General features: G+C 43.8%; 1 protein-coding gene across 7 annotated transcripts in view; it reads left to right on the forward strand.

Annotated features, from left to right (window-relative positions):
- LOC128520170 (protein MTSS 1-like) overlaps positions 1 to 26,194 on the forward strand; it is a 40,147-nt gene extending 13,953 nt beyond the window's left edge. For 2 of the 7 annotated variants that reach the window (XM_053494269.1, XM_053494271.1), the window contains exons 4-16: positions 12,848 to 12,932; positions 13,622 to 13,713; positions 13,790 to 13,864; positions 15,354 to 15,365; positions 16,130 to 16,287; positions 16,370 to 16,477; positions 17,689 to 17,786; positions 19,546 to 19,756; positions 21,848 to 21,925; positions 22,145 to 22,396; positions 22,671 to 22,835; positions 23,116 to 23,269; positions 23,702 to 26,194. In XM_053494269.1, coding sequence (XP_053350244.1) covers positions 12,848 to 12,932; positions 13,622 to 13,713; positions 13,790 to 13,864; positions 15,354 to 15,365; positions 16,130 to 16,287; positions 16,370 to 16,477; positions 17,689 to 17,786; positions 19,546 to 19,756; positions 21,848 to 21,925; positions 22,145 to 22,396; positions 22,671 to 22,835; positions 23,116 to 23,269; positions 23,702 to 24,204 — 1,991 coding nt within the window. In that variant the 3' untranslated portion in view covers positions 24,205 to 26,194. The remainder of the gene's footprint in view (positions 1 to 12,847; positions 12,933 to 13,621; positions 13,714 to 13,789; positions 13,865 to 15,353; positions 15,366 to 16,129; positions 16,288 to 16,369; positions 16,478 to 17,688; positions 17,787 to 19,545; positions 19,757 to 21,847; positions 21,926 to 22,144; positions 22,397 to 22,670; positions 22,836 to 23,115; positions 23,270 to 23,701) is intronic. The other 5 variants (XM_053494270.1, XM_053494273.1, XM_053494272.1 and 2 more) reach the window with 5 other exon arrangements.
- The last annotated feature ends 942 nt before the right edge of the window (positions 26,195 to 27,136 follow it).

The following is a 27,136-nucleotide window of genomic DNA, read 5'->3' on the forward strand; positions in this document are numbered from 1 at the left end:
GCGAGTTCGGAGATCTGACAAGCATCAGGGTCGCGGTTACAGAACCGCAACACTGTGGATCCTGGGACGTGAAGAGACAAGACAGAATTGAAGCGAGCTCCGTGAGGAGTTGCTTTATATCAGCTGCACTACAGAGGGAACTGTTCTGGCAGGACGTGTGTGTGTGTGTATGTGTGTGTAAATTATTTTGTTACTCTAATGTCAGGACAGGTTTCCTCACTTGTGTAAACCGAGAGGAAGCTTCCAGCCGCGAATGAGCTCGGACATGTTCAGGGGAAACCGGTTCGTTTTTGGTTTTGGTTGACTTGTTTTCATGTTTGCACAAACAGGAACTTTTACACATGCATGAAGAACCCGATACCTGCGTGTCACTCTTCTTCTTATAAATGCTAATAGCGATTTTTTTTTTCTGACCAAAAACGAGCAAAGAAATCTGGAGCAATATCTGATGAGTTCCCCCAAAGATCTAAAAGACCTCCGACTAGACATGAATAATTAATGAGTTTCCTGTTATGGCTGAGGTTGTTCATGGCAGGTTAGCAAAGTTCAACAAAACCCTTCGTTATCACGTTTCCGTGCAGGCGTTGTTTTTGTTGTTGTTGTTAAAGCTGAAGCCGCCTTTGTGCGGCCGTGTTCGGTCTTGTCGAAGCGTATCGTCGCTCCCTCTGGAAGCCCTTCGACCGTAGTCAGGTTCCCTCTCTCAGGGTGAGATCTTCACAAAGAAACGTTTTGATCTAGTGGCACGATTTGGACAAAAGACGCAGCGTGGATCCGCAGGTGGTCTGGTGTTATCTTCCAAAGTGGTCTTCTCACACCCGTGTGTGTGTGTGTGTGTGTGTGTGTGTGTGTGTGTGTGTGTGGTGAGAAAACCAGAAATGTGTGATTTTTATGGACCGGACAATACGATATTATCACGATCCCTCGGTTTGCATGCTAATTCTGTAAGCATCACAATTTAAGAAATATCCTGATTCGATATTAATGTATTAATTCTAAACAATGCCGTATTGCATGCCAATGTGTGAGTAGTTTAGAGTGCGCCACCTGTAGGATTATAGAGGAACTGCTGCATTTTACCAGCGCAAACGTGCTGTGCAAATGCAGTGTATCTCCAGACACAAGTATCGGCTTCTGATCGGTCAGGACAGATTGGTGAACTCTCGATGGGACGAACCTGTGAAGGAGTCTCCAGTGCCAGTGCAGCGTTATTAATCATAAGGACGTGATTATGTTTTTATATAAACATTACTTCTGACAGAATAACGAGCTGCTCAGCAGAAAGGGAAGTGATTTAGAGATTATATAAAAGGATTAAGAGTTGATGCGGGATTTGTCCGTCGTCACTTTTCCGCCTTTGTCAGGCTAATCCTCGGGAATCCCAGACGAGCAGCTTTCACTCGCCTTTGTCTCCGTGCGTCTCGTAAAGCTCGCGCCGTCAACGAAGCCGTGGCTCGGCTCACACCTGCTGATTTTTCAAGGCGTGAAGAGAAGATAAGCGTGTCAAGTTTATGTCTAGAACTGAACGGTTCACATTTTCCACATGTTTGTGTAAATACGAGTCAGACGGAGCGCCTCGTGACCTCGCCGTGCTGGACTTTGACTCGTCTGCCGCGGACTACGTGATGTTCCTCACGCTGAGGTTTTGTCCCCAGGTGCAAGTAAACAGTGTTTTTTTACACGCACACACACACACGGCAGCTGTTAGGATCATCAGTGCACTCAGGTTAAAGCTCAGTGTTGGGTTTATTCAGGGAAGAGTTCAATTTATACTTCCAGTTTATTTTTCTGGCGACAGTGTGATGATGTCATCGACCTTGCTATCATAAACATGTTACCATGAATTAGTGCGTGGTTTTATTAATTTAATCGCGGTTCAGTAAGTGTACCTGATGTTCTGCAGGTGATCTAAAGAGCCTTCACACACTAGTGCACGTGTATATATACGTGTGTGTGTGTGTGTGTGTGTGTGTGTGTGTGTGTGTGTGTATATGTGTGTGTGAGGGAGTGAGAGACTGAGTGAGACGTATCTGCGTATGTAACTGTACGTTTATTGGGTGTGTGTGCTTCGTTTAAAAGTAAACAGGTGTGTGTGCGTGAGTGTGTGTGTGTGTGTGTGTGTGTGTGTGTGTGTGTGTAAATCAGTAATCCACCCCAGCGGTGTGTGAGGTCAAAGTCCAGGCTGCTCCACTCCAGTTTAGTGAGAGTTCTGCTGATTTGTTTCCTCAGTACTGGTGTACTGTATCAGTCTGTGATGACGTGTGTTATCGTGTATCATATATCACGGTGTGTGTGTGTGTGTGTGTGTGTGTGTGTGTGTGTGAGTGTGTGAGATATATATTCACTCGTATCACTCCGGTGTTGAGATGTTTGAAGTGTCTCATGTCATTGCTGCAGACGTCTGGCTCCTGTGTCCTGTGACGTGCTCCATGGCGGTGTTTGTCCAGCCTGTACGTACAGCGCGTCCTCTCGGGCCAGCAGCACGTTTCCCGTCTCCACGGGACGGCCAGGACAGGAGCAGATTATTCTCTCTGTGGGAGGCTCATCAGGCCGCGCCCTACCTGCGCTCCTCCATCTGCTACGAGAACGCGAACTCCGGTTCTCTGTCCCTGTGTTACGACACACACAACAGTCTCGTCTTTGAGGAGCTCTGAGACCTGATTTACGAGCGACTCCTGCGCGAGCGTCTGTTATTAAGTACAGCACGCACCTCCTGTAGCTGACACACGTCACTGTCAGCTCGTCAAAAGCCTCTCATTAGCACAACAAACCAGCTCGCGGGAGTGCGCTAGGCTCCTGGGTGTAGCGCCACAGAAATACCACGCGGCCCCTGATTTTACACCGCTGTTACTTTGTGCAGCGCTTTGTTCAGGGAGAACCGCGGCGGGCCGAGAGGGCGAGGATAAAAAAATCCATTTACCATCATTAGGGGAAAAAACGTTTGAGGAAGTTAAGAAGAGTTTCATGTTTTATGCAAAGTCTTTTTATATCATTTAACCTGGATCGTTTTACACCGACTCCATTTATTAAAAAACTCTTTTTATATTTATAGTAGAGATGAACCGGGCGATCAGCCAGTGAACAGAATTAGGAAAAATAAGGGAGTTTGATTGGGCATGATCAGTTGCTCGACTCGGATTTTTATTTGCACTAAAGGAAAAATTCAGTGGTGTTTTGGAGTCCAGATAGACGTGTGAGAGAGTGTCTGTGTTGGGGGAGGGGCGGATATATATATATATATATATATATATATATACACACAATCTAAAACTAGTCTACATGACACACACACACACTCGCGCACATTGTTAGCACACACACACACTTCCAGCGATCCCGCTGAGTAACGCTTAAAGCATGAGTCGACTTCCTTTCCTGCGAGGCGCGGCGAGGTGTAAGCGTGACAGCAGGCCGTGGTTCGCGGCGAAACCGTTTTACTTTCATAATCTTCGCCGACGCACGATCTGTGTGTGACGCACGAGCTGCTCTGAGTCACTCATCACTCATCTCAAGGAGGTGAAGCGACGACTCTGCTACTGCTGGCACGGCGAGAGCCCGTCCTCCCGAGCCTCTCCGTGTTCCAGGACGTTCCCGAGGACTCTGAGCTGCCGTGGATTTTCATCAGAAACTGACCCAGACCTCTTAATATAATATAATTTGATACTTAGATGTTTATCTGCTCCTTCTGCTCTGTAAAGCTTCATAACGGCTCTAATCTGAGGTGCTGGTTGTTAATTGGTGATTTCTGAGGCTGGTGACTCTAAATGAACTTCTCCTCTGCAGCAGAGCTCAGTTTTGGTCTTGTTCTCCTGGGAAGGTCTTCATGAGAGACAGTTTCATCATGGAGCTTGATGGGTTTTACAAATGCACTCGAGACAATACTGTTCTTGTAGGAACTGTTCCAGAACAGCTGACCTTCATGTCTTAACATAACCACTGACTGTTGTTTTGTTGTTCCACAATTACCCAACACAGAAACATCCAGTTTTGTTTTAGAATGTAGAAATAAAATCCATAAAATAAACTTGTGACCAAACCCTTTATATTTTTGGTACTGTCCGTTCTATAACACACTGAATATGTTCTATAAATGGAGTGTAATTGACGTGACACGCCCACGCTGACGTGCAGGTGTACGATTCATTAAAATTCTAAAAGAGCAGCATGTTAAATGTGAAGTCATGTCCCCAATCTCCCCAAAATCCACTTCAACTTCCATAAAAGCGTCTGAATTAAAAAAAAAATAAATAAATAAAAAGGAAATGAAGGATTATTTTGTTTATGCTAATGCTGATGAAAAACCTTCTGAAAGACAAAAGGCACTTTTTCATCTGAAGGCTTTACTCGACCCGATCAGCTCCTGTCTGGGTGGCAGTCAGGCGGCGCTCCAGCTGTCTCTGCTGCATGCTGCGGTCTGAATCAGAGGCTAATTAAAGAGCTGACGTGTGGGCCACCCCGGCAGGGCCCCACCCTCGCCCAGTCGTCACACCAGCTCCGACTACATCACTCGCATTCATGTAAAGAGTGTGTGTGTATGTGTGTGTGTGTTTGAGGCCACTTGTGAGCAATTAAATGCTAATTGCAATTTCAGATATGTGTGGCATGAGCAGACCTGACGGGTGGATAATTAGAAGGAAGAAAAAAGTCAGACAGACGACGTCATTCAGGAGAGATCAGACAGAGGGACGCATAGACAGACGGACAGAGAGACAAGACCTAAAGGCATCCAGACAGACAGACAGACAGACAGATGCCGCGGATAGACGTACTGGTGAAAACCTGTGGCTTGAATGTATGAACAGATGTTCGATTCGTGCTTCTGGATAAAGTGATTAAAATAAGTGTGAGGTCAGCGAGGCGAGCAGCTCCACGCCAACATCCTCAACCCTAAAATTACACCCTCATTACACCAGCTGCGTTCCTAAAATCCGCGCCATGTGGCTCTCGCTGACCCGCAGGGGTAAAGTGAGCGCTTTCTGCAGCAAAAGAAAAAAACAATTCATTTCAAAACAGAGCCTTCTCACTTTATACACATGGAGGTTTCTCCTCATTAGAGCCTCTGACTCACATGTCGATGTCGTTAAAGCCGCTCAGGCTGCTCAGGAGGACGAGAGGACGGGGCAACTCTAACCTCCACGCTGGGGTTTTAGCAAACCTGCGGCAGCGGTAGTGGAGAAGTTTGTGCACAGCTGTATTCGCAGGGCAGTAATCAGCGCGGTCCTGCGTCTCTGCCTCTAATTAGTCTACTAATAACTGCCCCACTGAGTCGTTATCTCAGCGGCTTTGGTTTCTCAGAAATTGGGAACATCTGTGTAGCCAAACTCCAGGATCCCAGACCAAGAACTGGTTCAATTTCACTTTTAAACGTTTCCCTCCGTTCCCGATAATCGTCCAGCTGGGGCAAATCCGCTTGACTTTATTATTGAAACGTAAGATTTTATTTAAATTTATGCCGGATCGGGCCGCGGTGCTCGTATTGGACGTCCCTCTCGGGTCATTTTGTCCTCCTGTATGTAATGAGGCGTGCGCAGGAAGTGCTCCGATAAGACGTACACTGTGTGTTTTTGTCCTTGAGATAAAGTAATTTAGGCTACACCATCGAGTTTAACGATTCTGCTGCGGCTTTGTTCAGCGTTTCAGGGTAATAATCTCAGGAAGAGCTCGGCCTCGAGGGCACGAACTTGCAGGATAAGACGGGAAGCTAATCTCTGCTGAGCAAATTGCTCACAAACAAAAAGACAGAAAGACTTTATCACTAGACTAGACACTAGATTTAGCACTAGACCAAAAACAAGCATTTATCATATGAATGGTTTGAGAGATTTGTAGCATTTATATATTTATAAAGGAAAGTTTTTAATGCTGTAATACAGGATGTTATATAGAGTAAAACGAGCAATAAAAATGTATACATAATGTTAAACTATTTTCTACAATATCTCGTTACAGAAAACAATTAAATATTGCATAAAGATTTAGCTACGGTATGTGTTTTTTTTAATAAGCCCTAAAAAATTTCTTATAAACCCATACTTAAGCGTATTGCTTTTCAGAATATCATTAATAAATTAGTAATTAATAGAAACATTCAGGAATTTGATGTTTTTTGCTTAAAAAAAAAGAATTAGGATTGAAAGTACTATCATGTGTTTTCTTTTTAACTAAAAGTAGAGTAAAAGTCCACCGACAGTGGGGTTCCAAGGAGAAATTATTTCATAGTTGCTCTCTCTCGTAACTAAATCTTAATTTCAAAAAGTCTCCTCAATACAGTAGAGTAGCTGCTGTGTGCTTTTCAACAGTTCTGTGCACTTAACACAATTATCACTATGACCTTAATACCTCAAGAACACACACGTACACGTACACACGTGCATGTTTCTGAAACAGCCCAGTACTGACCCCTGAGGGACGCCCAAGTTTGACAGCATTCCTTAAGGTGTTATGTAGAAAATGGAATAGCTTGTTAGAGATGCTAAGATGAAAGTGATGATAGGAAGTGGGTTATTTGACGGAAATTTCGTAACAATCAAAGAACAGTTTTGTACTCGAGTCTCCAACAAAGTGAGTGGAGTTTATAGTAACTTAAAGATCTTTCCCGTTATCTTGAACTTTTAGCCTCAGAGCACACAGATAAAGCGGGGACTAATATGTGGTCATGACATCTCCAAAATGAAAACGGGTTCCCTATTGAGCCTTGTTCCTCTCAAGTTTTGTCCCCTTGACGTCTTAGGGAGTTTTTCTCTCAGCATCGTCACCTTTAACTTGCTCATCAGGAACAAACTGATTATTATAATTCATACTTTTTCTTATATTTTTCTATTTTATATCCATATTTTTTTTCTTTAATGCTTTTTTGAGACAGTGATCGTTGCGAAGAGCACTATTAAAAAAAAATAATTGAATTGCGTTTCGTACGTATGACATTTCAATTACTGACAAACTGCTGTCGTGTTAAAGGAGGAGAAATACATTTCTTATAGAATTGTAACAAATTTTCAAAGTGTTAAATTTTACTAGTGGGTTTTGTGTTTTGTACAACTTTAAGTAAAAGTGTTTTAGTTAGATAAAAAGTTTCAGTTCCACGTGGTTCCTGGTCTCCTCTATATCATGGTGCGTCTATCCTCTAAACCCATCTATGTATTATGATGTTTTTTTTTTTTTCAAATTAACTTTCATTTCACACCAGATGTTCAAGCGTTAAACCTCACAAGTGAGATCTACCTCATGGAGCTTATCATGGTCAGTTCATCATCTCCTGACCCACTCCTAGGTTTTTCTTTCGGTCCTCCTGAGACCCGCCTGTACTCCTTTGCCTTTCCTCTTGTCTGTTCTGCTCTGCATTCTCCAGCCTTCAGCGCATTCCCTGCATACCTACTGCAGGAGTCTGTGTGCGTCCCTGACGACCTGAACACGTGTGACGCTCTGTCTCCCGTCGGTTCCTCGTGCTGGATCTGGAGCTGAAAAAACAATCCGAGAATGGTGATGACAGCTAGACGTAAAAGTTTATTAATAGTTGGACCTGCCGTACACCCGACCGAGTCCAGGGTTCAGTTTTAGAGCTCCATCTAGGCTCTGGGTTAATACAGCGTTAATACAGAGGGTTGTGTTGATTTAAAACACGCTTCAGTATCTTTCACAGATCTTTTACAGCCTTTCTGCCAGCACAGAAGAAGAGCCGAGCTGCTGTCACATGGCTCACCGCCCCTGATTTCATTTTTTAATCCCGGTTTCAGGATTTAAACCGCTCTATCAGTGTTAAATTGACAGAAAAATCCCGGTAAAGAAACTCGAGCTGCAAAATACTTTCCAAAACATCTGATAGGACTGGCTTGGGCTTGGCATGCCCTGCTAGCCAGTGGATGCCACGCTATATGCATCCCAGAGAAAGAGAGCAAAGATTCTCGTCTAGTTATTCGTGGTATGCGTTCCCCTGTCGTGCCTGCTGTGCCTGAAATATCAGCGCCATATTCATGATGGAAAGGTCAGAGAGGAACTTAACATCGGCCGTTATTCATTTCCAGCGAAAGTGCCGAAGATAACGAGAGCAGGCCTTCGGTCAGGGCTTCTGCTTTAGAAGGAAATTCTTTGCGTGAATGTGCTGCTTTGTGTTCGAGCTGAAACAGAAGGGCGCCCGCTTGACTCCCCGCCGTCTCCCTCCCATGCTAAGTGTTCTTCTGCACTCGTCTTGGCATCGGGCTCTCTTTCGGCATGGGGGAAGAAAGCTGCCATGTGTCTTTTCACCTCCTTCTTGAATCAGCTTGCAGCAGCAGCAGCTCTTTGGTGGGAGTAGAACAGGAGATGAGGGGTTAGAAGTGGGCTGGGATTTGTTGGTATTCCTGTCAGGATTGTGGTGTTTACTGGTTTTGCGCTCGACTAATTACTAGCTCGGATGGTGTACAACGATACTGCCGGGTGTTTTTTAGTTTTCTCCAGCCCTATGATTTGCACCCGGACCGAATTGTAGGCACTTGCATCAAAGGGGATGAAGGCGTGGGTGATCTCTCAGCCTGTCCGTCTCTCAGTCTGCGGAGAAAGAGAGAGAGAGAGACAGAAAAAAGGTGTGGTGCCTTGCTAATCACAGAATCCACCAAGTCAGGTCTATTTATAGGAAGCTGACCGGGACAAGACCGGGCGTTCTGGGAGGGACTCGGCAACTGGAGTCTAAGTTTAGACCGGGGGTCGGCGGATTTGATTTGTGCTTGTAAACCTGGATACATTAGTGTAAGGATTGGGCTGAGCGTCCAGGGACGGAGCTACGGCCGAGTCTTTGGTGTGTCTTTGGTGCCGTGCACCTTTTATGCAGCTAAACTGCAGAATGTGAGGATCCAGAGATCCTAAAAGAGACAGAAAAAGTTAATTCCGTGTTCAGAATATCGTCTCCACAGAAACAAGCGGCTTCACGACTCGGATTCAGCGCCATCACACATCACAGGACGCAATTAAACCCAGCACTTTGGTTGACCGCAGAATCTGGTGTCTGTCTGAATTCTCTCCAAGAGGAAGCCAAGTGGTTCACCGACTCAATGTCTAACTTACACACACGCACACACACACACACACACACACAAACACATGTATTTGTCTGTATATATACAGTATAATATATATATATATATATATATATATATATATATATATATACACAGACACACACATACACACAAGACTGTTAAGGAACCCCCTTTCGACGTAGTGACCGGTTACACCGTGACATCTCTGGCAACCCGAGGCTTGTTAAGAGCTTCGTTACCTCTCAAGCATTTTTCCTCCGTACGTTCAGGATGCAGCTCTCGCTTCTCAGACGAATCCCCTCGTTTTTACTCTCAGAAGGGTGTGAAAAGTTAAGAGCTGTAAAACGATCTGTTTTACATTTGACTGGTTCTGTCTGGACCTGCTTCCTCCTCGATCTTAGTTATTAAATAAGAAAAGTGACCGAGACAAGATCCGTGTGTTGGCAGGTAGACGAGAAGAAACCAGACTCCAGAAAGACAGGGCGAACTTTCACCGGCCGGCTCGGGTGTGGATTACAGCCTGAAAGTGTGTGTGTGTGTGTGTGTGTGTAAGTGTGGGGGCTGATCAGAAAGCCTCTTTATGAACGCCGAGCGTCTCTGACTGTAGCCTCATTGTTGCTTGTGGCTCAGGTTAAGAGTCCCGATGCGTTATTATTCATACAAGCTGTACAGGGACAACGTCGCAGCCAGAACCGTGTAAGCAGGACGGAGGCAGAGGAACCCCAGGCTTTTAACGCTGTCAGGGTTCCTTGTGTGTTTGGACCTAAAACAAGAGCGGGACTGTCTCCGTGTCTCTGTGTGTCCGTGTCTCTTGACGCTACGGAGCAGAAGCCGTTGGTTTAACCAGGGAAAAAAAACCCAGAGTGAACAATTGGGGTTCAAATAAAAACACTGAAGTGTGCTTTCTTTCTCCTCAAATGGGCGTTTCTTACTCGGAGTGAACTCAATGGTGAATTGAGGGAGGGGTCGAGAGCGAGCGCCCTACAGAACTACTTCTTGTTACGTCTGTTTATTTTTCCCGCACCGTACGGTTTAAACGTCCACAAACACAGAACTTCTTTCATTCCTCAAGCGAAAAGGAGCTTTGTTAAGACTAGATCAGGAAGTAAAGGTGGAAGAAACTTTACAAAGAAGAAACTATATGAAGTTACTATATGAGTGGCGTTCAGGTAAAAGAAGGACTTTTGATAGAAACTTGGCCGACTTAGATTTTACCGTGAAAAAGCTTTTTTATTGCAACATGAATTTGAAATGGTTACGAACTCTACAAAGTTTTTTGGTTTCCGAAAAAAAACATTTAAGCAACCATTATTACAGGTCATATGCTTATAGAAGCTTCCACCAACTTTATTATCAATTCTCATAAAGAAATATGACTATTGTTCGAAGTATAACGCTAAAAAAATGGCCATTTTGGGGGCTCATATAAAATCTCTCCAAAACAGCTAAAGTTAGCAACTTGAAATTTTTTTTATGGAAGCCAGATTGGCGTTGCATAAACCTCAGAATAGCTTCTTTTAAAAGTAACACATTTTCTGTATTATTCAGTGTGTATAACATAGAAAAGTGAAATAAAATCAGCACCAGTACTGTGTTTTGACTGAGATGCTCAGCGTCTCATCACAAGTCTAATGATGTTTTCTGTAAACGTCGAACGCCTGATTCACGCCTTTGTTCGGCAGAAATCTCATTACATTTAATTACATTCCTTTAGAAACAGACCCGAAGTGATCTAACTGAGTTACAGTCAGGTAGCATAACCTTGCGAACCAATTCCTGAAGTAATAATCCCGAGCGCCGCAGCAGGCAGTGCAGAGAGAGGAAATGCTTTGCCTAGTCACGGGGTATCTGATGTTCCCTTCACTTAAGTTCATTTCGTTTTAATTGGTTCGTTCCTCCGAGCCGTACAGATGTGTGTACAGTAAGGTGAACTTTCCTCTCGCTCGTCGAGGTTTCCGTTCGTGACACGGTCAGATGAGATCCTGAGCGTCTCTCTGATGAGTAATACAGTACATCATATAACCAAATAATATAATCAGCGCAGGAGAGAGATGCAAATCCCACACTGTTACAGTACACACTGCTGGCCTTCTCCGTTTCCGTGCAAAGAAAGAGCGCAGTCTTTACAGGAGGAGGAGGAGGAGGAGGTGGTGAGAAAGACTGACGTTTGTTCTTGTAAATGAATGCAAATTACTTTTTGGGTTGTTTCCCAGTTCGGGCTAAAAATACACCCCGGCCTCCTTTCCCTTTCTCCGTGTCCAATTCAGGAATTCGGGAGCGTGGCAGCGTGTAACGCGCCGCAGTTTGGAGCTGATGTGTAGCGCGGCGGAGCGGTCCTGAACGGCCCGTTGTTCTGGTGGAGGGGTTGAACCGAGGCTCCCGGTTTTTTCAGATTGTAGAGACACAGACAGACAGGGTGGAGGAGTGTGTGTGTGTGTGTGTGAGTGAGGATGCTTCCAAAACCCAAGCCTACTCAGTCTTTCTCATATTTCTTTTTTTGTGTCGTTACAAAAGCAGTTTGTCACATTTGGCCGAGATTAGGAGTCGCCTCCAGCGGCGGTGTGTATTCACTCACGCTGAGAGCTTTCAGACCCGGCGCAGGAGCACAAAGGAGGCGTTCGTCAATGTCAGGCGCTTCTGTCTGAGAGCGTCTCGTCTCATTCAGCCCGGCGCACATACCAACGGCCGTCTGAATCGCAGCCTTGACCCGAGGTCTCGCTCTCGCGATCGCGCTCGGCGTCGAGGTCGCATCCTAGAGGAGCGGCCGGACCGATACCGGAACCAACCTCAGATCGACCGCACCAAATAAATACAAAGTGAAAACCTGTGTTTATATGTTCAGTGAAGTAAACTTCACTTTCACAGTCCTGACAGGAAGTTGTGCAGAAACTCTAATCCACATGCAAACTATTAAACGCCAACTATTTTAATGATGGTTTTGTTTTAACAAGCTCTGACCGAAACTCTGCTGTCATAAAAATGCAGCGTGTTGTTGCAGGCAATAGGAGTAACTGCAGATGACTCAGAAAAAACAAAAACAAAAACAGCATGTCAAATAAACAGCTGCTGAAGGATTTTCATTTAGCAGTGGTCTCAGGGGTGCCAATACTTTGTGCTGCACCAGAAATCAGAGCACTATGATGTCGTGTGAGAGCAGAGGAACTTTTCATTGTTTGAATCGTATGCAGCTGTGTGTGTGTGTGTGTGTGTGTGTGTGTGTGTGTGTGTGTGTGTGTGTGTGTGTGTGTGTGTGGTTTTCAAACAGCCGACTGTTCCAGAATTTTTGTTGCATAGTTTGCCAGGCAGGTTTGGTTCCCCCCCTTAGGGGTCGATGAGGTCATGTTCGTGTGTGTGACACTAGCAGGCGGGTGTGAGCTCAGACCGTCCGCGTGCTCTTACCAGGGTGCGACGCTGTTAAGTCCGAGCCGACGGCATGCTGTGAAGGCTTAGCATTTTAGCATTTTGACAGGAACTGAAGTTTTTCTCAGGCATTCATTCACTGTTCACGCTAACAACGAGCAGAGATGGGCAAACAGAACCGGACCTGGGACCAGATCTAGAGTCAGGGTCCGTTAGATTATATTATCGTGATACCCGGCTGCCCTAATGCGTTTTTTTTTTGTATCGCGATTCTGCAAGTATAACGATTTAGCCAAAGTAATTCGCTCCTAAACACAAGAGGCTTTTACTAACCAATGTGAGAAGAGTTTAGAGCACCACCTGTAGGATTATAGAGGCACTGCAACATTTTAACCACCTTAAATTAAAATATAAAAAGTATATACATTTCTATAATATTTTATAATCATTAACGTTTCTGTTTGATTTTCTTTTCTCAGGCGGCACCAGAGACATCGGCTCGGCCCTGACCAGGATGTGTATGAGGCACAGGAGCATCGAGGCGAAGCTGAAGCAGTTCTCCACGTAAATATTTATTCTTTTATTGACAGAAATATTCTGTTTGTTATTTTTAATTAGGAGAGCGCATAAATCCTTCTTCGTTTTATGACTTTAACCTCAGAACCTGCTGCGTTTTCTGTCCCTCCATGGGGCTGGGGGGAGGAGGGAGGGGGATCCGGGAACGTCTTGCCCTCACGTGCAGCGTCCAGAACCGTCCTGCATTGATCAGGATTATTTAGAGTTTCTTCTAGCATTGTTTAGAACGTTGAACAGCTAGCTAGCATGTAGCGTTAGCGAAAAAACAAGCGCTAGCAATCAGAAAGCCGTGTGGTTCTGTCACGCTGACCCTAAGTCAGTGCTAATAAACTGTTTATAAGTAAATACATTCATAACAGAGAGGTTGATGTAAACTTTCACTCGGACTTTCTGATTATTTTAATTGTAACATTGACGATTGTTGAAGCATTTTCTTTCTTTCTGTTGTTCAGGCGTTCTTTTCTTTCTTTTCCTACTTACAAATTTTTGTCCCTTTATTTTTTCTTCTCTTTAAAAAAAAATATCTTCTTTTTTTCTACTTTGTATACTTCTCTGCATTTATTTCATATTTATTTTTTTGTTTTTTTCACAATATTTTGACTTTTCTTTAGTTCTTTTTGTCTTTTAATTTTTCTGTGTGTGTGTGTGTGTGTGTGTGTGTGTGTGGTGATTTTCAGGACGTTTATCGACTGCCTCATTAACCCTCTTCAGGAACAGCTGGAGGAGTGGAAAAGAGGGGCAAACACACTGGACAAAGACCACGCCAAAGGTGTGTGTGTGTGTGTGTGTGTTAAGAATGTATAGAATTTAGACTGTGTTATACCGTCATCTCTTTATCCACACAGAGTATAAGAAAGCTCGTCAGGAGATCAAGAAGAAATCATCAGACACTCTGAAACTACAGAAGAAAGCTAAAAAAGGTAACACACTCTCACACACTAACACACACACAGTCACACACACAGGCAAATCAGATTTAAATGTGAACATTATGTAAAACTTATTATTATGTAATTCAGTGTTAGTGACAGATAGAGAGGCGTTCCAGAGTGTCTGTGTCTCCTTTATTTAGACTGACAGCTATACAAGCCACGCCTCCTTTATTTAGACTGACAGCTATACAGTACAAGCCACGCCTCCTTTATTTAGACTGACAGCTATACAAGCCATACCTCCTTTATGTGGACTGACAGTTATACAAGCCACACTTTCTTAATTTATACTGACAGCTTTACAAGCAACGCCTCCTTTATGTGGACTGACACCTATACAAGCCACGCCTCCTTTATTTGTACTGACAGTTATACAGGCCACGCCTTCTTTATGTGGACTGACAGGTATATAAGCCACACCTCTTTTATTTAGACTGACAGATATACAAGCCACGACCCCTGTCTTTGTATTGACAGGTATACAGGCACCGACTCCTTAGCTGAGTATTAGTGTATTAGTTTAGAGTATAAGTTCATTAGTTCATTAGTTTAGAGTAATAGTTTAGAGTATTTTTGTATTCGTTTAGAGTATTAGTGTAGCGTATTAATATATTAGTTTAGAGTATTAGTGTAGCGTATTAATATATTAGTTTAGAGTATTAGATGATTAGGTTGGAGTATTAGAATATTAGTTTAGAGTATTAGAGTATTAGTTTAGAGTATTAAATTATTAGTTTAGAGTATTAGATTATTAGTTTAGAGTATTAATGTGTTAGTTTAGAGTATTAGATTATGAGGTTAGTGTATTAGTGTAGTGTATTAGAGTATTAGTGTAGAGTATTAGTGTAGAGTATTAATGAATTAGTTTAGAGTATTAAAGTATTAGTTTAGTGTATTAGTTTAGACTATTAGTGTATTAGTTTGGATAATTAGTGTATTAGTTTAGCGTATTAGAGTATTAGTTAAGTGTATTAGTGTAGAGTATTAATGTATTCGTTTAGAGTATTAGATTATTAGTGTAAAGTATTAATGTATTAGTTTAGAGTGTTAGATTATTAGTTTAGTGTATTAGAGTATTGGTTTAGTGTATTAGTTTAAAGCATTAGAGTATCATGTATTAGTTTAGAGTATAAGTGTATTTGTTAAGCCTATTAGTGTATTAGTTTAGTATATGGGTGTATTAGTTTAGCGTATTAGTGTATTATTTTGGAGTATTAGATTATTAGGTTAAAGTATTAGAGTATTAGTGTAGTGTATTAGTGCAGATTATAAGTGTATTAGTTTAAAGTATTAGAGTATTAGTGTAGTGTATTAGTGCAGATTATAAGTGTATCAGTTTAAAGTATTAGAGTATTATGTGTTAGTTTATAGTATTATGTATTAGTTTAGACTATTAGTGTATTCCACACAGACTGCTGACACACTGCTCTGCGTTTTCTTTCTGCTCTCCTCTGCTGTGTGCACCTGTTGTGAGCAGCTGATGCACTGGGTAAGTGTGTGTGTGTGTGTGTGTGTGTGTGTGTGTGTGTGTGTGTGTGTGTGCGCGTGTGTGTGTGTGTGTTTAATGATTAGACAGACATTATTGTTATAATAATCATTGTGTCAGTGTGAAACAGTGTGTTGTTGCCCCTCTGTAGGTTTTGCTTGTGTGTTGCCCCGCTCTGACCCCTGGGGCTGTTAACACCCCCCTCATACACAAACCCCCCCCCCTGTTGAGAGTCAGTAGATGAACAGCGGTGTGTGATTTTTACGTTTCTCTCTGAAACGCTTCACCCGTCTGTTCTGTAAATAAAACATGCCCCAAGGTCAGAGGTCACGAAGGCTTCCACTAGGGTGACATAATGAACTGGGGGGGGGGGAGTGGAGGCGCAGTCCTGAGGTTGATGTGGGGGCAAAAACTTCTTGGTTAGGGAGTTCTAATAAGTGCAGGGTAGAAAATGTGTCAAGAACTTTATCAGTGTGAGACCCTGCACTCGAGATAATCAGCTCCAGCATCAGTGTGTGATGTCATGGATCTGTCCCACTGTCTGTCTGTCCCACGGTCTGTCTGTCTGTCTGTCCCACTGTCTGTCTGTCTGTCTGTCCCACTGTCTGTCTGTCTGTATATTAGATAACATTTTTTTTTTTTATGTACTTTAACAGTGTCCCATGTAAATATTGCTAAATTATTAATGACATCACTGTTGATGATGATGTCGTTTTTTACCTCTGTGGAAGAACCAAGACAAAGTGTGACTGTGTGTTGTCCCGCAGGGAGAGGGGACATCCAGCCTCAGCTGGACAGCGCCGTGCAGGACGTGACGGACAAATACCTGCTGCTGGAGGAGACGGAGAAGCAGGCGGTGAGGAAGGTGTTGACAGAGGAGCGAGCTCGCTTCTGCGTCTTCGTTTCCATGCTCCGTCCTGTCGTGGTAAGACGCTTTTACAGGATGTTACATAGTGCTTTGGACGTCTTTCTGTGTCCGTGCTTTAACGCGCGTCTCTGTGTCTCAGGACGAGGAGACCGCCATGCTGGGGGAGATCGTCCATCTTCAGACTATCGCCGAGGACCTCAGGACTCTGACTGTGGACCCGCACAAACTGCCCCCCGCCAGCGAACAGGTCAGTCACCAGCTCGCCGCTAGCTAGCTCCCAGGACCGTGCGGTGCGCTAACGATTTGTGTCCAGCAGCTCTGATTAAAGAAACTGCGTGTGTTTTATTTATTATCGCACTTTAAAGCAGAAGGATTAATGTAATGAAGCTGGACGGTTTGTTTCACTTGCTAAGCAGATACAGTAGCATGCTAATTCATAGCAAATGTTGCAAAAAAAAGAAACAGAAACACCCACTTGTGTTTTAAAAAAAATGTCAAGGGTTAAGGTGTTGCAGTAGTGCTCAGAAGGTTGCGGGGTCGAATCCCAGCACCGCCAAACTGCTGAGATATTTAGTGAGAGCTGACTAAGGGCGTGTCCCAAAAATACCATAAATGAAAAGTAAAAGTCATGCCAAACTCACTAAGTGTGTGTGTATGTGTATGCACATGGGTCATATGATGTCGCGGTCGGGTGGAAGAACTGAATGGTGTGTAAGCTGTTTTGACGATCTGTCAAGCTGAGGAAGAGATAAGCCCAGAGTAATGACGGCTGCGGCTCAGACGTGACTGTAAAAACTCAGTTGCTGTTAGAAGTTCCGTAAAGGTCATGAAGAAGACGTTCAGAATGTTCTGCTGGCTTTCTGTCCAGCTTCAGAGCGAACACCATGTGTGTGTTAGGAGGTCCGTCTCTAAGTGTTACACCTGAGCGTCGCACAGACTGTGGTGTAGACGTGAACGCTTCTGTCATCAAGCATCCCTGCGTCTTTGGTGATAGACGAGATAGACGTCTGATCTAATCTGATCTGATCCGATCTGATCTGATTAGCGCGAGGTCGTGTGCCGTACTGCATAGCTTATTGCCTCGCCTTGGTCTGTCGACTTCAGAGCTTCTGAGCTCGGGACGGACGCACGTAACTGCGCAAACAACATCACACGTGACATCCTCACACGTATAAAACATAAAACAAAACTTGGGTCCATGCCAAAACCCTGCAGAGGAACGATGAGACGAGGCCCGGACTCGGGGCAGCGGGCGCTCGGCGGTGCAGGTTTCCGGTTCTGATCCGAGGAACGTGAGTTCTTCATGAATCAGATCCGAGCGAGCTCTTCCCTGCATCTGGGAATCAGGGCTGGAGCGAGCGTAAAGGTCTACAGACATGTGTGTGTGTGTGTGTGTGTGTGTGTGTTTTAATGGTCCATTTTCCAACAATCCTTAATTATAATCTGTTTTACCCTCAGATTATCCACGACCTAAAGGGTTCTGATTACAGCTGGTCCTATCAAACCCCTCCCTCGTCCCCGAGCGCCACCATGTCCAGGAAGTCCAGCATGTGCAGGTAAGCGTCTGTCCGCCTTTTAAAATTATTTATTTCAGTTTAACACCTGTTTGGACTTTGCGTTGTTTAGAACACTCGGGAGTCAGATCATGGCTGTGTTCCAGTTCTGCCCTGAACCCAGTCTTACCCTTACCATGTTGATCGGTACCAGACCCGACCCCTGAGGTTTACCTGTTCTAGGTGACCAGTCAGGCGTGCAGTACTGCCACTACTAGTGGTGCTTAGATCCGTTTCTTCTGACTGGTTCATGGTGATGTTAGATCACATTGTAAACTTTTTTAAAGGCAAGCGAAGCAGGATGAGGTGGTAGTTACGTCATGGTAGGGTTAGGGGTGGTTAAGGTGGCAGCGGACGACATGTGTAAAGTAGAGATGTGGAGAAACATAATTCACATTCAAATTTCAAATACAAATTTTATTTCATACACAGTACAATATGCAGTGAAATGCTTATATGACCTGTAACATTAAAAAAAAAATTACGATTATCAATAAGAAGTAAATTATGGAATAAAATAAGAATAAATTATAGAAAGTCTAGCTATAGAAGATAATAAAATATAAAATATGCAGTAATGTCCATTAATACAATGTACATAAAATGTGCAATTGATTTAGTGTGATATCAATGTGGCAGTTCATGTTTAGCCCCAAAATATATATTGCTCAAATAATTTTCAGTTTGTATATGTTTCAATTTAAGGCGGTAAGGTGCTGCAGTTCCTCTGTGATCCTGCAGGTGGCGAGTTTTAAAACAGTCATTCTCGGCCTTATTCTCTGGATATTTCAGTGTTTTCTCTGCTCTAACACACACTTCAATTAAGAACACTTCCATTAATTAGCTGATTACTTAAATCTGAGTCCTTTCCACTGCAGCGTTGAGTCCCGCCCCAGGGCGGTTCCTAGTCTCAGTAACTGAGTAAAATGCTTTTCTCTTCCTCATCAGGATTTTCTCATTTTATCCCTCAGCAACTGAACAAATCAAAAAAGAAAAAAAAAATTCACTTAATCTTTCCTAAGATTGGTCATCTATATTTCACCTCTTGGCCACGCCCACTGCACTTTAAAACTGTTGCAGTAAAATGACGATAACTCCACTCCAACTTGATAATTATTTACTTTGCTATCTAGCTACGTCACCTGCTAACTAGTTAAGGTTAGCGATGGTGATTAGCGTCAGTACTGGACCACAGCCTGTCCCGTTAGCGTGATATCTTCTCGCGCCTGAGCGCTAACCCCCCCTCACGTCTCAGCATCACACATTTAAACGTGGCTTTAATTTTTTTGTCTTGTCTCGTGTCTGATCCTTCCCTTTGGCAAGTTTTTCCATCCTTTTTTTCTTTCCGAGGCTCACGTGTGCCGAGAGCTTCTGATTTTAGAACGTGGGTTAAAAATACAAACCAGGCCACCCAGTAATTATGGTGTATTAGATCAGCGGGATGTTTTGGGATCTTCAGCCCCTGGGGTTTTTTTCTTTCTTTGCTGCAGTTTTAAGAAAATGTCCGTGGACAGGTTCGAACGTGTCCTCTGTCCTCAGTGTTTTAGATCAGACTTTTGTTTATCTGATGTGTTTATAAAGGTTCCAAAGGGAAGGATTGTGAGTGTTGTTATTATTGTCTGTTTGTTTCTGGTTTTTTGCCTGTTGTTTGTGGGTTTGCATGTTGTGTGTGTGTGGAGTGTTAATGTTTCCCGGTCGCCTCTGTTTTGTCCTGCTTCCTTTCCATGCCCCGCCCCTTCCTGTCCCATGCCCGGCCTAACAGCAGTTTGAACAGTGTGAACAGCAGCGACTCGCGCTCCAGCGGCTCACTGTCTCATTCGTCCTCCCCGCTCTATCGCTACCGCAGCATCGCCGTGCCGCAACAGGTCCCCGCCCGCCTCGCCAGCGTCTCCTCGCACGATTCGGGCTTCGCCTCGCACGACGCCTTCCAGTCCAAGTCGCCGTCGCCCATGCCATCAGACCCCACCCCTCAGGTAAGTCCACTACCACCTCCTGTTTAATTCATTCATTCAAAGGTTCTAAAAACACGAACAAACACGAAGCTCCTGTGGACAAGTCAGTCTCTCTGGACACCTTACTAGGTTTCAGATTTTCCTAAGAAATTGCAAATTTGCATTTTGACATGTAGCCATGACTGGAAATTTGGAAATGGTCCATATAATTTAATGTTCCTGAGCAGTTCCACGAAGGTTCTTTGGATTTTTGAGGCTTCATGGGTCCTCAAGAACCTTTAAGGGTTCTAACTGATGGACACTTTTATAGTTCTAGATGTAACGCGATTTAAATGAGACTCAAAATGAAATTTCAGCCCCCCTGTTGATCAGCCAATCGTGAGCCAGCTCCTTAGGTACCACCCTATGCTGATAATAATGATCCGAGATTTACGCTAGCATTGTATCTAACGTTATTGTATCTAACGTTATTGTATCTACGCGATTTAACGTTACACATCAATAGCACACAGTGGTGTAGTGTGTACACGCGCAATGGGATTAAACACAGCCCTCCACAGTACTCTGTAGGGTTCATCCAGAGGTCACTTCCCTTCATCATTCGAGAACCGGGTTCTACAGTGACCTCGCACCAAACTACACCGTGTGTGTGTGTGTGTGTGTGTTTTTATATAACTGCCAGCCAGAGACTGCCATTCGAACGCTTTGCTTTCACATTAGTGATCCGAGTCCAGCTCCACTCCCATCACCACCGACGGACGGGTCATTTAGCTAATCATGCCAACTGAGCTAACGGCGATGGCAAGTTAACAGACGCTGGAGCTGATTTTTTGTTACAGCTTTTTTTTTTTTTTGTCTTTTCTTTTTTTGGTTTTAAAAGCGGCTTGACCCTGATTATGAAGGGGCTCGTTTCTCACCGCGTGAATTCAGCCCACACTCACAGACCCAGCGCTTTGTTTGGGACGTGTTTGTACTTGTACTCGAGGCATTTTGCAAACTCGTTAAAGAGGAAAAAAGAAAGAATAAAAAAGGCTCGTCTCAGTTTAACCGACCCCCCCCCCCTCCAACCCTGTAAAACGTTGCCGTGGGAATGAGACACACGTCGAGGTCGTTTTAAAGAGAGTGTTTATTCCGTAAAAACACAAACTGCAGCAGAAGAAAGAAGCTCACATGATGAACCTCCTCAACTGACTCGAGGTCACCTCCTGGAACACACTCAGCTTCGTTCATTTGCGTTCAGGTGTAGAGGAAACACACACACATACAAACACACATTGTCAGGTTATACGCGAACGCTGATGAACGTCACAATGACGCTGAGATTTCATTTATTTATGTTTATTAAGATGCGAAACTTTTATTCCACTACAGTGTTTATTATTGTTGTTGTGTGTAAGAATACACACTTCATTTCCTCATGTGTTTTGTAGATAAACTGTAAAACAGCTCATTAGCTTTTCTTTTAAAAACCAGAGGGGTGCAAACTTTCGCACCAAACACTGAATGCTGGAATCAGATACTGACGAGATCACTAGTGTACAGGTTTCAGCACTCGCACTAACACTGCTGCTTCTGCTGCTTACACATCTAACCTGTCTCACTCTCTGTCTCTCTCTCTGTCTCTGTCCTTGTCCTGCTTTCTGTCTTATTTTCTGTCTGATGGCATCATTCACTTCTACACTGTTTCTCTTTTCTCTGTGCTCCCCTCTTGCTCACTCATGCTGAATTGTTGTGCCTGTGTCTCTGTGTGTGGCTGTGGGTGTGGTTATGTCTCTGTGGGTGTGGTCATGTCCCTGTGTGGTTGTCTCTGTGGGTGTGGTCATGTCCCTGTGTGGTTGTCTCTGTGGGTGTGGTCATGTCCCTGTGTGGTTGTCTCTGTGGGTGTGGTCATGTCCCTGTGTGGTTGTCTCTGTGGGTGTGGTCATGTCTCTGTGGGTGGTGGTCTCTGTGGTCATGTTCCTGTGTGGTTGTCTCTGTGGGTGTGGTCATGTCTCTGTGGGTGGTGGTCTCTGTGGTCATGTCCCTTTGTGGTTGTCTCTGTGGGTGTGGTCATGTCCCCGTGTGGTGGTCTCTGTGGGCGTGGCCTCTGCTCATCCTGTGCGCTATGTGCAGCTTCCTTCCAGCTCTGCTTCCTCGGACTCCTCTGACTCGGCTCGGTCGCTCGGCGAGATCAGCTCTCCCTCTGAAAAGGTGACTCCTGATTGGCTCTCTGCTCACCAGCGCCACTTTCCTACTGGTTCCCTCTTGAACCGGTGCTGCTTCCCATTGGAGATTCACTCCATTATCAGATCGTTATCATGTCCCCTTTTTGTCTCTTATTAGTTTTATATTATTTGCATCATTTGATATTTTGAGTCCATTATGTTTTGCCTTGCTCATTTTTCATGATTTTATTTTTACCACGCTCAGCTGTCAAACGGCTTCGACCACCACAGCCCCGCAGAGGCCTCGTACCCGTCCGCAGTGGCCTTCTCCTTCCCACCAAATCCCTCCCCCTCCCTCCCCTCCTACTGTCCTTCCTCCTCCTCCTCCTCCTCCTACTCTTCCTCCACTCCGAGGTCGTGGTCGAGGCCGGGCTCGGCGCTGATGCTCGATTACCCCCATTACTCCACGCTGAACCCCGGCATGCTCCCCCCATCCTCCAAGATCCCCAGCTGGAAGGTTTGTCCATCTGTTTTATTTATTCCATCACTCCGTCATAATCACTCCGTCATAATCACTCCTCTACCAGGCGTCCTGGGTCAGAGATCTGGATGAGAATCCTGACTACTTTTTGACTTTTGACTACTAACCACTTTGCTTCTGTAATATCTGGTTAATGATGACATCTAGTGGCCGGTTTTAATACTGCATGAGAATCCAGGAATAATAATAATGCTAATGAGACGACTAGAGTGTTGTGTATAATGGTGTAACAGTGATGTTGTGGATGTAGGACTGGGCCAAACCGGGCCCGTACGATCAGCCCATGGTGAACACGCTGAGGAAGAAGAAGGAGCCGAAGGAGGCTGTGGACGTGAACGGCTCGTACCAGCCCACGTTCAACTCCACACAGCCCGAGGACAATCAGAAACCCAGGAGCGTCGCTAATACACCGAAGGTCGGTCACGGGTCCGATGATAATACCCCAAATAACATCACACTCACACTTCACACACAGGTGTGTCTTTATACACGGAGTGTGAGTGAAGCTCCTGAGTGCAGCGCGAGTGTGTGTGTACATCATTAACAAATAATCAGCTTTATAAAGAGAGAGATAAATCCTGTTTCTGTTGCACAAATTATGTATTTTTTAAACCTGAAACCATATTATGAACAAAATCTCACAAAAAAGAGGTGTAACTTGTGTAACATTTGTGTGTGTGTGTGTGTGTGTGTAGGAGGTGGAGGCTCAGCAGGACTTGGCTCTGGCTCTCTCTCGTGGTCTGCAGTTGGACGCTCAGCGCTCGAGCAGGGACTCGCTCCAGTGTTCCAGTGGGTACAGTACTCAGAGTACCACACCCTGCTGCTCTGAGGACACCATCCCCTCTCAGGGTGAGTGAGCGTGTGTGTGTGTGTGTGTGTGTGTGTGTGTGTGAGAGAGAGAGAGAGAGAGAAGCAGAGGCCAGAATCAAGAGAGTACAGGAGCAAGGTGTGAAATAAGAGAGATTAAAGAAATAAATCAGTGCAGTATGAAGAAAAGAGGAGAGGAAGGAAAGAAGGGAAGAAGGAGGAAAAACAAATTAAATAAGAGAAGAAAAGAATTGAGGAGAAAATAAGTAAACAAGGTAAGAAGCAAGAACGGTTCGGAGAAATTAGGAGGAAGGAAGAAGAGCGGAAAGAACAGCAAAGGAAAAATAATGACTGCAGGAAGGGAAGAAAAGTGAAGGCAATACTAATATAAGTAATGTAGTGAAGAAGGGATGAAGTGTTGAGTGATGAACGTGTATAAACCTCTGACCTGTCCTCCATCTCTCCCCCCTGCAGTGTCCGATTATGATTATTTCTCCGAGCAGCAGGACTTCGATAAATCCTCCACCGTCCCGCGGAACAGCGACCTCGGCCAGAGTTACCGCAAACTCTTCCAGGCCAAACGTCCCGCCTCCACCGCCGGCATCCCGTCCGTCCCCGCCGTTCCGGGCGTGGCCACCATCCGCCGCACCCCCTCCACCAAACCCTCGGTGCGAAGGGGCATCGGCCCCGTCCCGATCCAGACCCCGGTCATCCCCGTCATGATCCCCACCGTGCCGGACTTCGTGGGGGTGGAGCCTAACGAGGAGGCAGAGCCGAGCGCCGAAGCGGAGCAGGAACCCCTCCTGCCGGTGGAGTCGTGGAGCGGCCAGGCGTCCACTAACCCACCCCTGTACTCCGCCTACGAAGGGCAAGAGGACGCCATGGAGGAGGGAGACACCATGCTGCAGTCCATCCGCAGAGGGGTCCGGCTGAAGAAGACCACCACCAACGACCGTTCTGCGCCACGCATCCAATAATATTACTCCAGCATTTAAATTCCCTAGGAACAGTTACTATGGTAACGGACAGGGCTGTCGTTAGTTTGTTTTGTTCTCAGATCATTCTTTTCTTGTGTGTTTTCTGGACTATAAGGCAACAGAACTCTTTGCTTGTTGTAATTGCAGTCATTGGATGCAGCGCCCTCTACAGGTGCAGTGCAGTTTTCATGTTTGTTCTGTTGGTGTTTTGCCGTAGCACTCGTCCCTCTGTTATAGTTATACAGCCATGTCTATTAGCAAACCGGAGACATTTGTTTTATTATTATACACACACACACACACACACACAGTGTCACAGTAACTGCATAAATGTATTAGCTTATCAGTAAAGAAAAATTCTAATTGACAAATGAAAATGTTTACTTAGACTGGATTAGCATAAAGCTAGCTACGTGACTGTACAATGTTGTGAGTGATGTCACCGGATGTGCTCAGTGAGAATCGGTAATCAAACAGCGAGAGAAAAGGTTTTGTTTGTAGCGTTTAGTTTCTTTCTGGTGTAATTTTTCCCATTTTCATTAAAAAATAATAATAATAAGTAAATAAATCGCACGGCAGATTTGACAAAACCATATATACAAACATATCAAATGTATAAAATGTATTATGTGTCGTGAACCGTTATAACATTTAGCTAGCACGCTAACGATAAGCTAGTTACTGTGTTAAGCTGTGAAGTTTAATGTAACCATGCAGCGGCTTCAGACGGCCCACGAACACGACCGCTGAGCAAAAGAAACGTCAACGACTTACAAAACAGGTGATTTACAAAATATTTGACTTTAGACGCTCAAGCCGATCGTCCGCCTGGCTCGGGACGCGGCGTCTGATTGGAGCACAGCGACTGCGCATGGTGCTTTCTCACTCGAGTAATTACAGAATACTTAATAAGCATATAAAATTAACGCTGCTAGCCTAGCTGCACTAGCATGCTAAAAGCTAACCTGTGTTCCCGAGGACCATAATAATGAGAGTAGCAGGACTACACATACACACACACACACTGTAGTGAGGACACTAACAACGAAATGTGTCTTATCGTCCAGACAACGCGCTCTGTTCCTTCTGTGTTGTTGTGTTTCTGCGCGTCGCACAACAGGACATGAACTGAGGTCCGCTTTAATCCCTTACAACAGCACTCTGACGATGGAGTAAGTATTTGTCACGATAAAATGGAAATATTTGGTGAAGTGTTATAAACGCTGTTTTATTTTTATTTGTTTTTCTTATAATAAAAAAAACCTTCGTAAAAATACTAATTATTAACATATTCATATTCGTTAACCGTGTAACAATTTACAGCATTAACAGTATATGTTTTGGTTTTTGTCTATTTTTATAATGCTATAAATAATCAGTCTCTAACATTAGCAGAAAAATAAGTATAAACGTTTGTATAAAAAATGAAGTGTAAATAACGACGGGGCCGAACAACGACTTTTAATTTATTCACGCGCTCGGTAAAGTAAATCCGTCCTTTTCTTTGTGAAATATTGTACATTATGTTTATAACGAGGTAATTTGTGTAGAAAAGCACACGCATACACACACACACACACACACACACACACGCGTCCATGTTCATTTCACATGTTCATATTTTATTTTTTGTGTAAAAATCAAACACTATAAACTGGTGTGAAAAATCTAGATTTTTCTTCTTCACTTACAGACTTCATCAGATTTCCTTTAATTATAAAAATTTTGGTGCTTTTTTTAATTATTATTATTATTATTATTTCTGTGACACTGAAACTAGAAAGCGTTCTGCTTGTTTGTTTCATTTATACTGTATACACTCATGTTAGCGTGCTAACTGTCTCGCGTGCTACGTAGCTGTATTGCTAGCCAGCTAGCAGGATAAAGTACCGAGGTTTTCTCAGATGGTGACATAAAGGCTAATTTGAAAGCAGAAATTAAGATGATGTTATATTTTGACATATTAAATATTTTATTCCTTAAACATTTATGACTTTGTCCTTCTTTATTTCCCAGAGAGAGAGATGTTGCTAGCTAACAGGCTAATTTGTCCTGTACAGTATTCGAGCCGTGATTGCGTTGTGTGTGTGTGTGTGTGTGTGTGTGTCATTAATGAAGCTTACACACAGTTTAGCTTTGACCCTGAGTGAGGTGTGTACACAAAGAACACAAAGATTAAATCCTGTTTTTAATCACATTACAACAAAATAAAACATGAAATAGAACACCTAACTTTTTTTTTTAATAAAAGACAAAAATAAAACACTTTACTGCTATAAGAATGCCATGTTATTTAAAGTGAATAGAAATAAAAGATTAAATTATTATAATTTGTCCATTTTCAGACTAGAATTCAGTATTTACTTTGACCACAAGGTGGCAGCAGAGTAGTTCACCAGACATCCATAAACTGGAACATTGCTAATCAATAATACCATTTTAGTTGTTAACACCTGGTTATTGCTACCCAAACAGTTTCTCCTTTCATCTATTTGTTTTTTGTAAACATGCTTACATGGATTAAGCTCAATTAGGGGACTGATTAGGGGATCAGGTAGCAGTGCTTTATACTGTATATATCACATATGAAACATTTGAATTTTAAAATAGTTACAGACACTAAAACGGCATGAAATTGTGTTTATCAAATGTGTTTCTATTTATCTGATAGAAATAAAAATGTGTTTGCATACTTACAAATTCAAAGCATGGATCGGGAGATAAGAAGCGTTTAATGTTATGAGATGTTGTGTCCCCTACTGAGACACTTTTTTAGCCTGGACACCATGTTTTGGCCGAGGACTGAAACTCACACGTTAATGCGTGTACAGTTGATGTCAGGATTCCCACAATGCTTCAGGGTTCAAATGGGTTTCGCAGTGACGCGTTACAGTTCCACCTCGAGCTCAGGTTAGCGTCTGTGTCAAGTCTT

Source organism: Clarias gariepinus, chromosome 4, assembly GCF_024256425.1.
Source record: "Clarias gariepinus isolate MV-2021 ecotype Netherlands chromosome 4, CGAR_prim_01v2, whole genome shotgun sequence".
NCBI lineage: Eukaryota > Metazoa > Chordata > Actinopteri > Siluriformes > Clariidae > Clarias > Clarias gariepinus.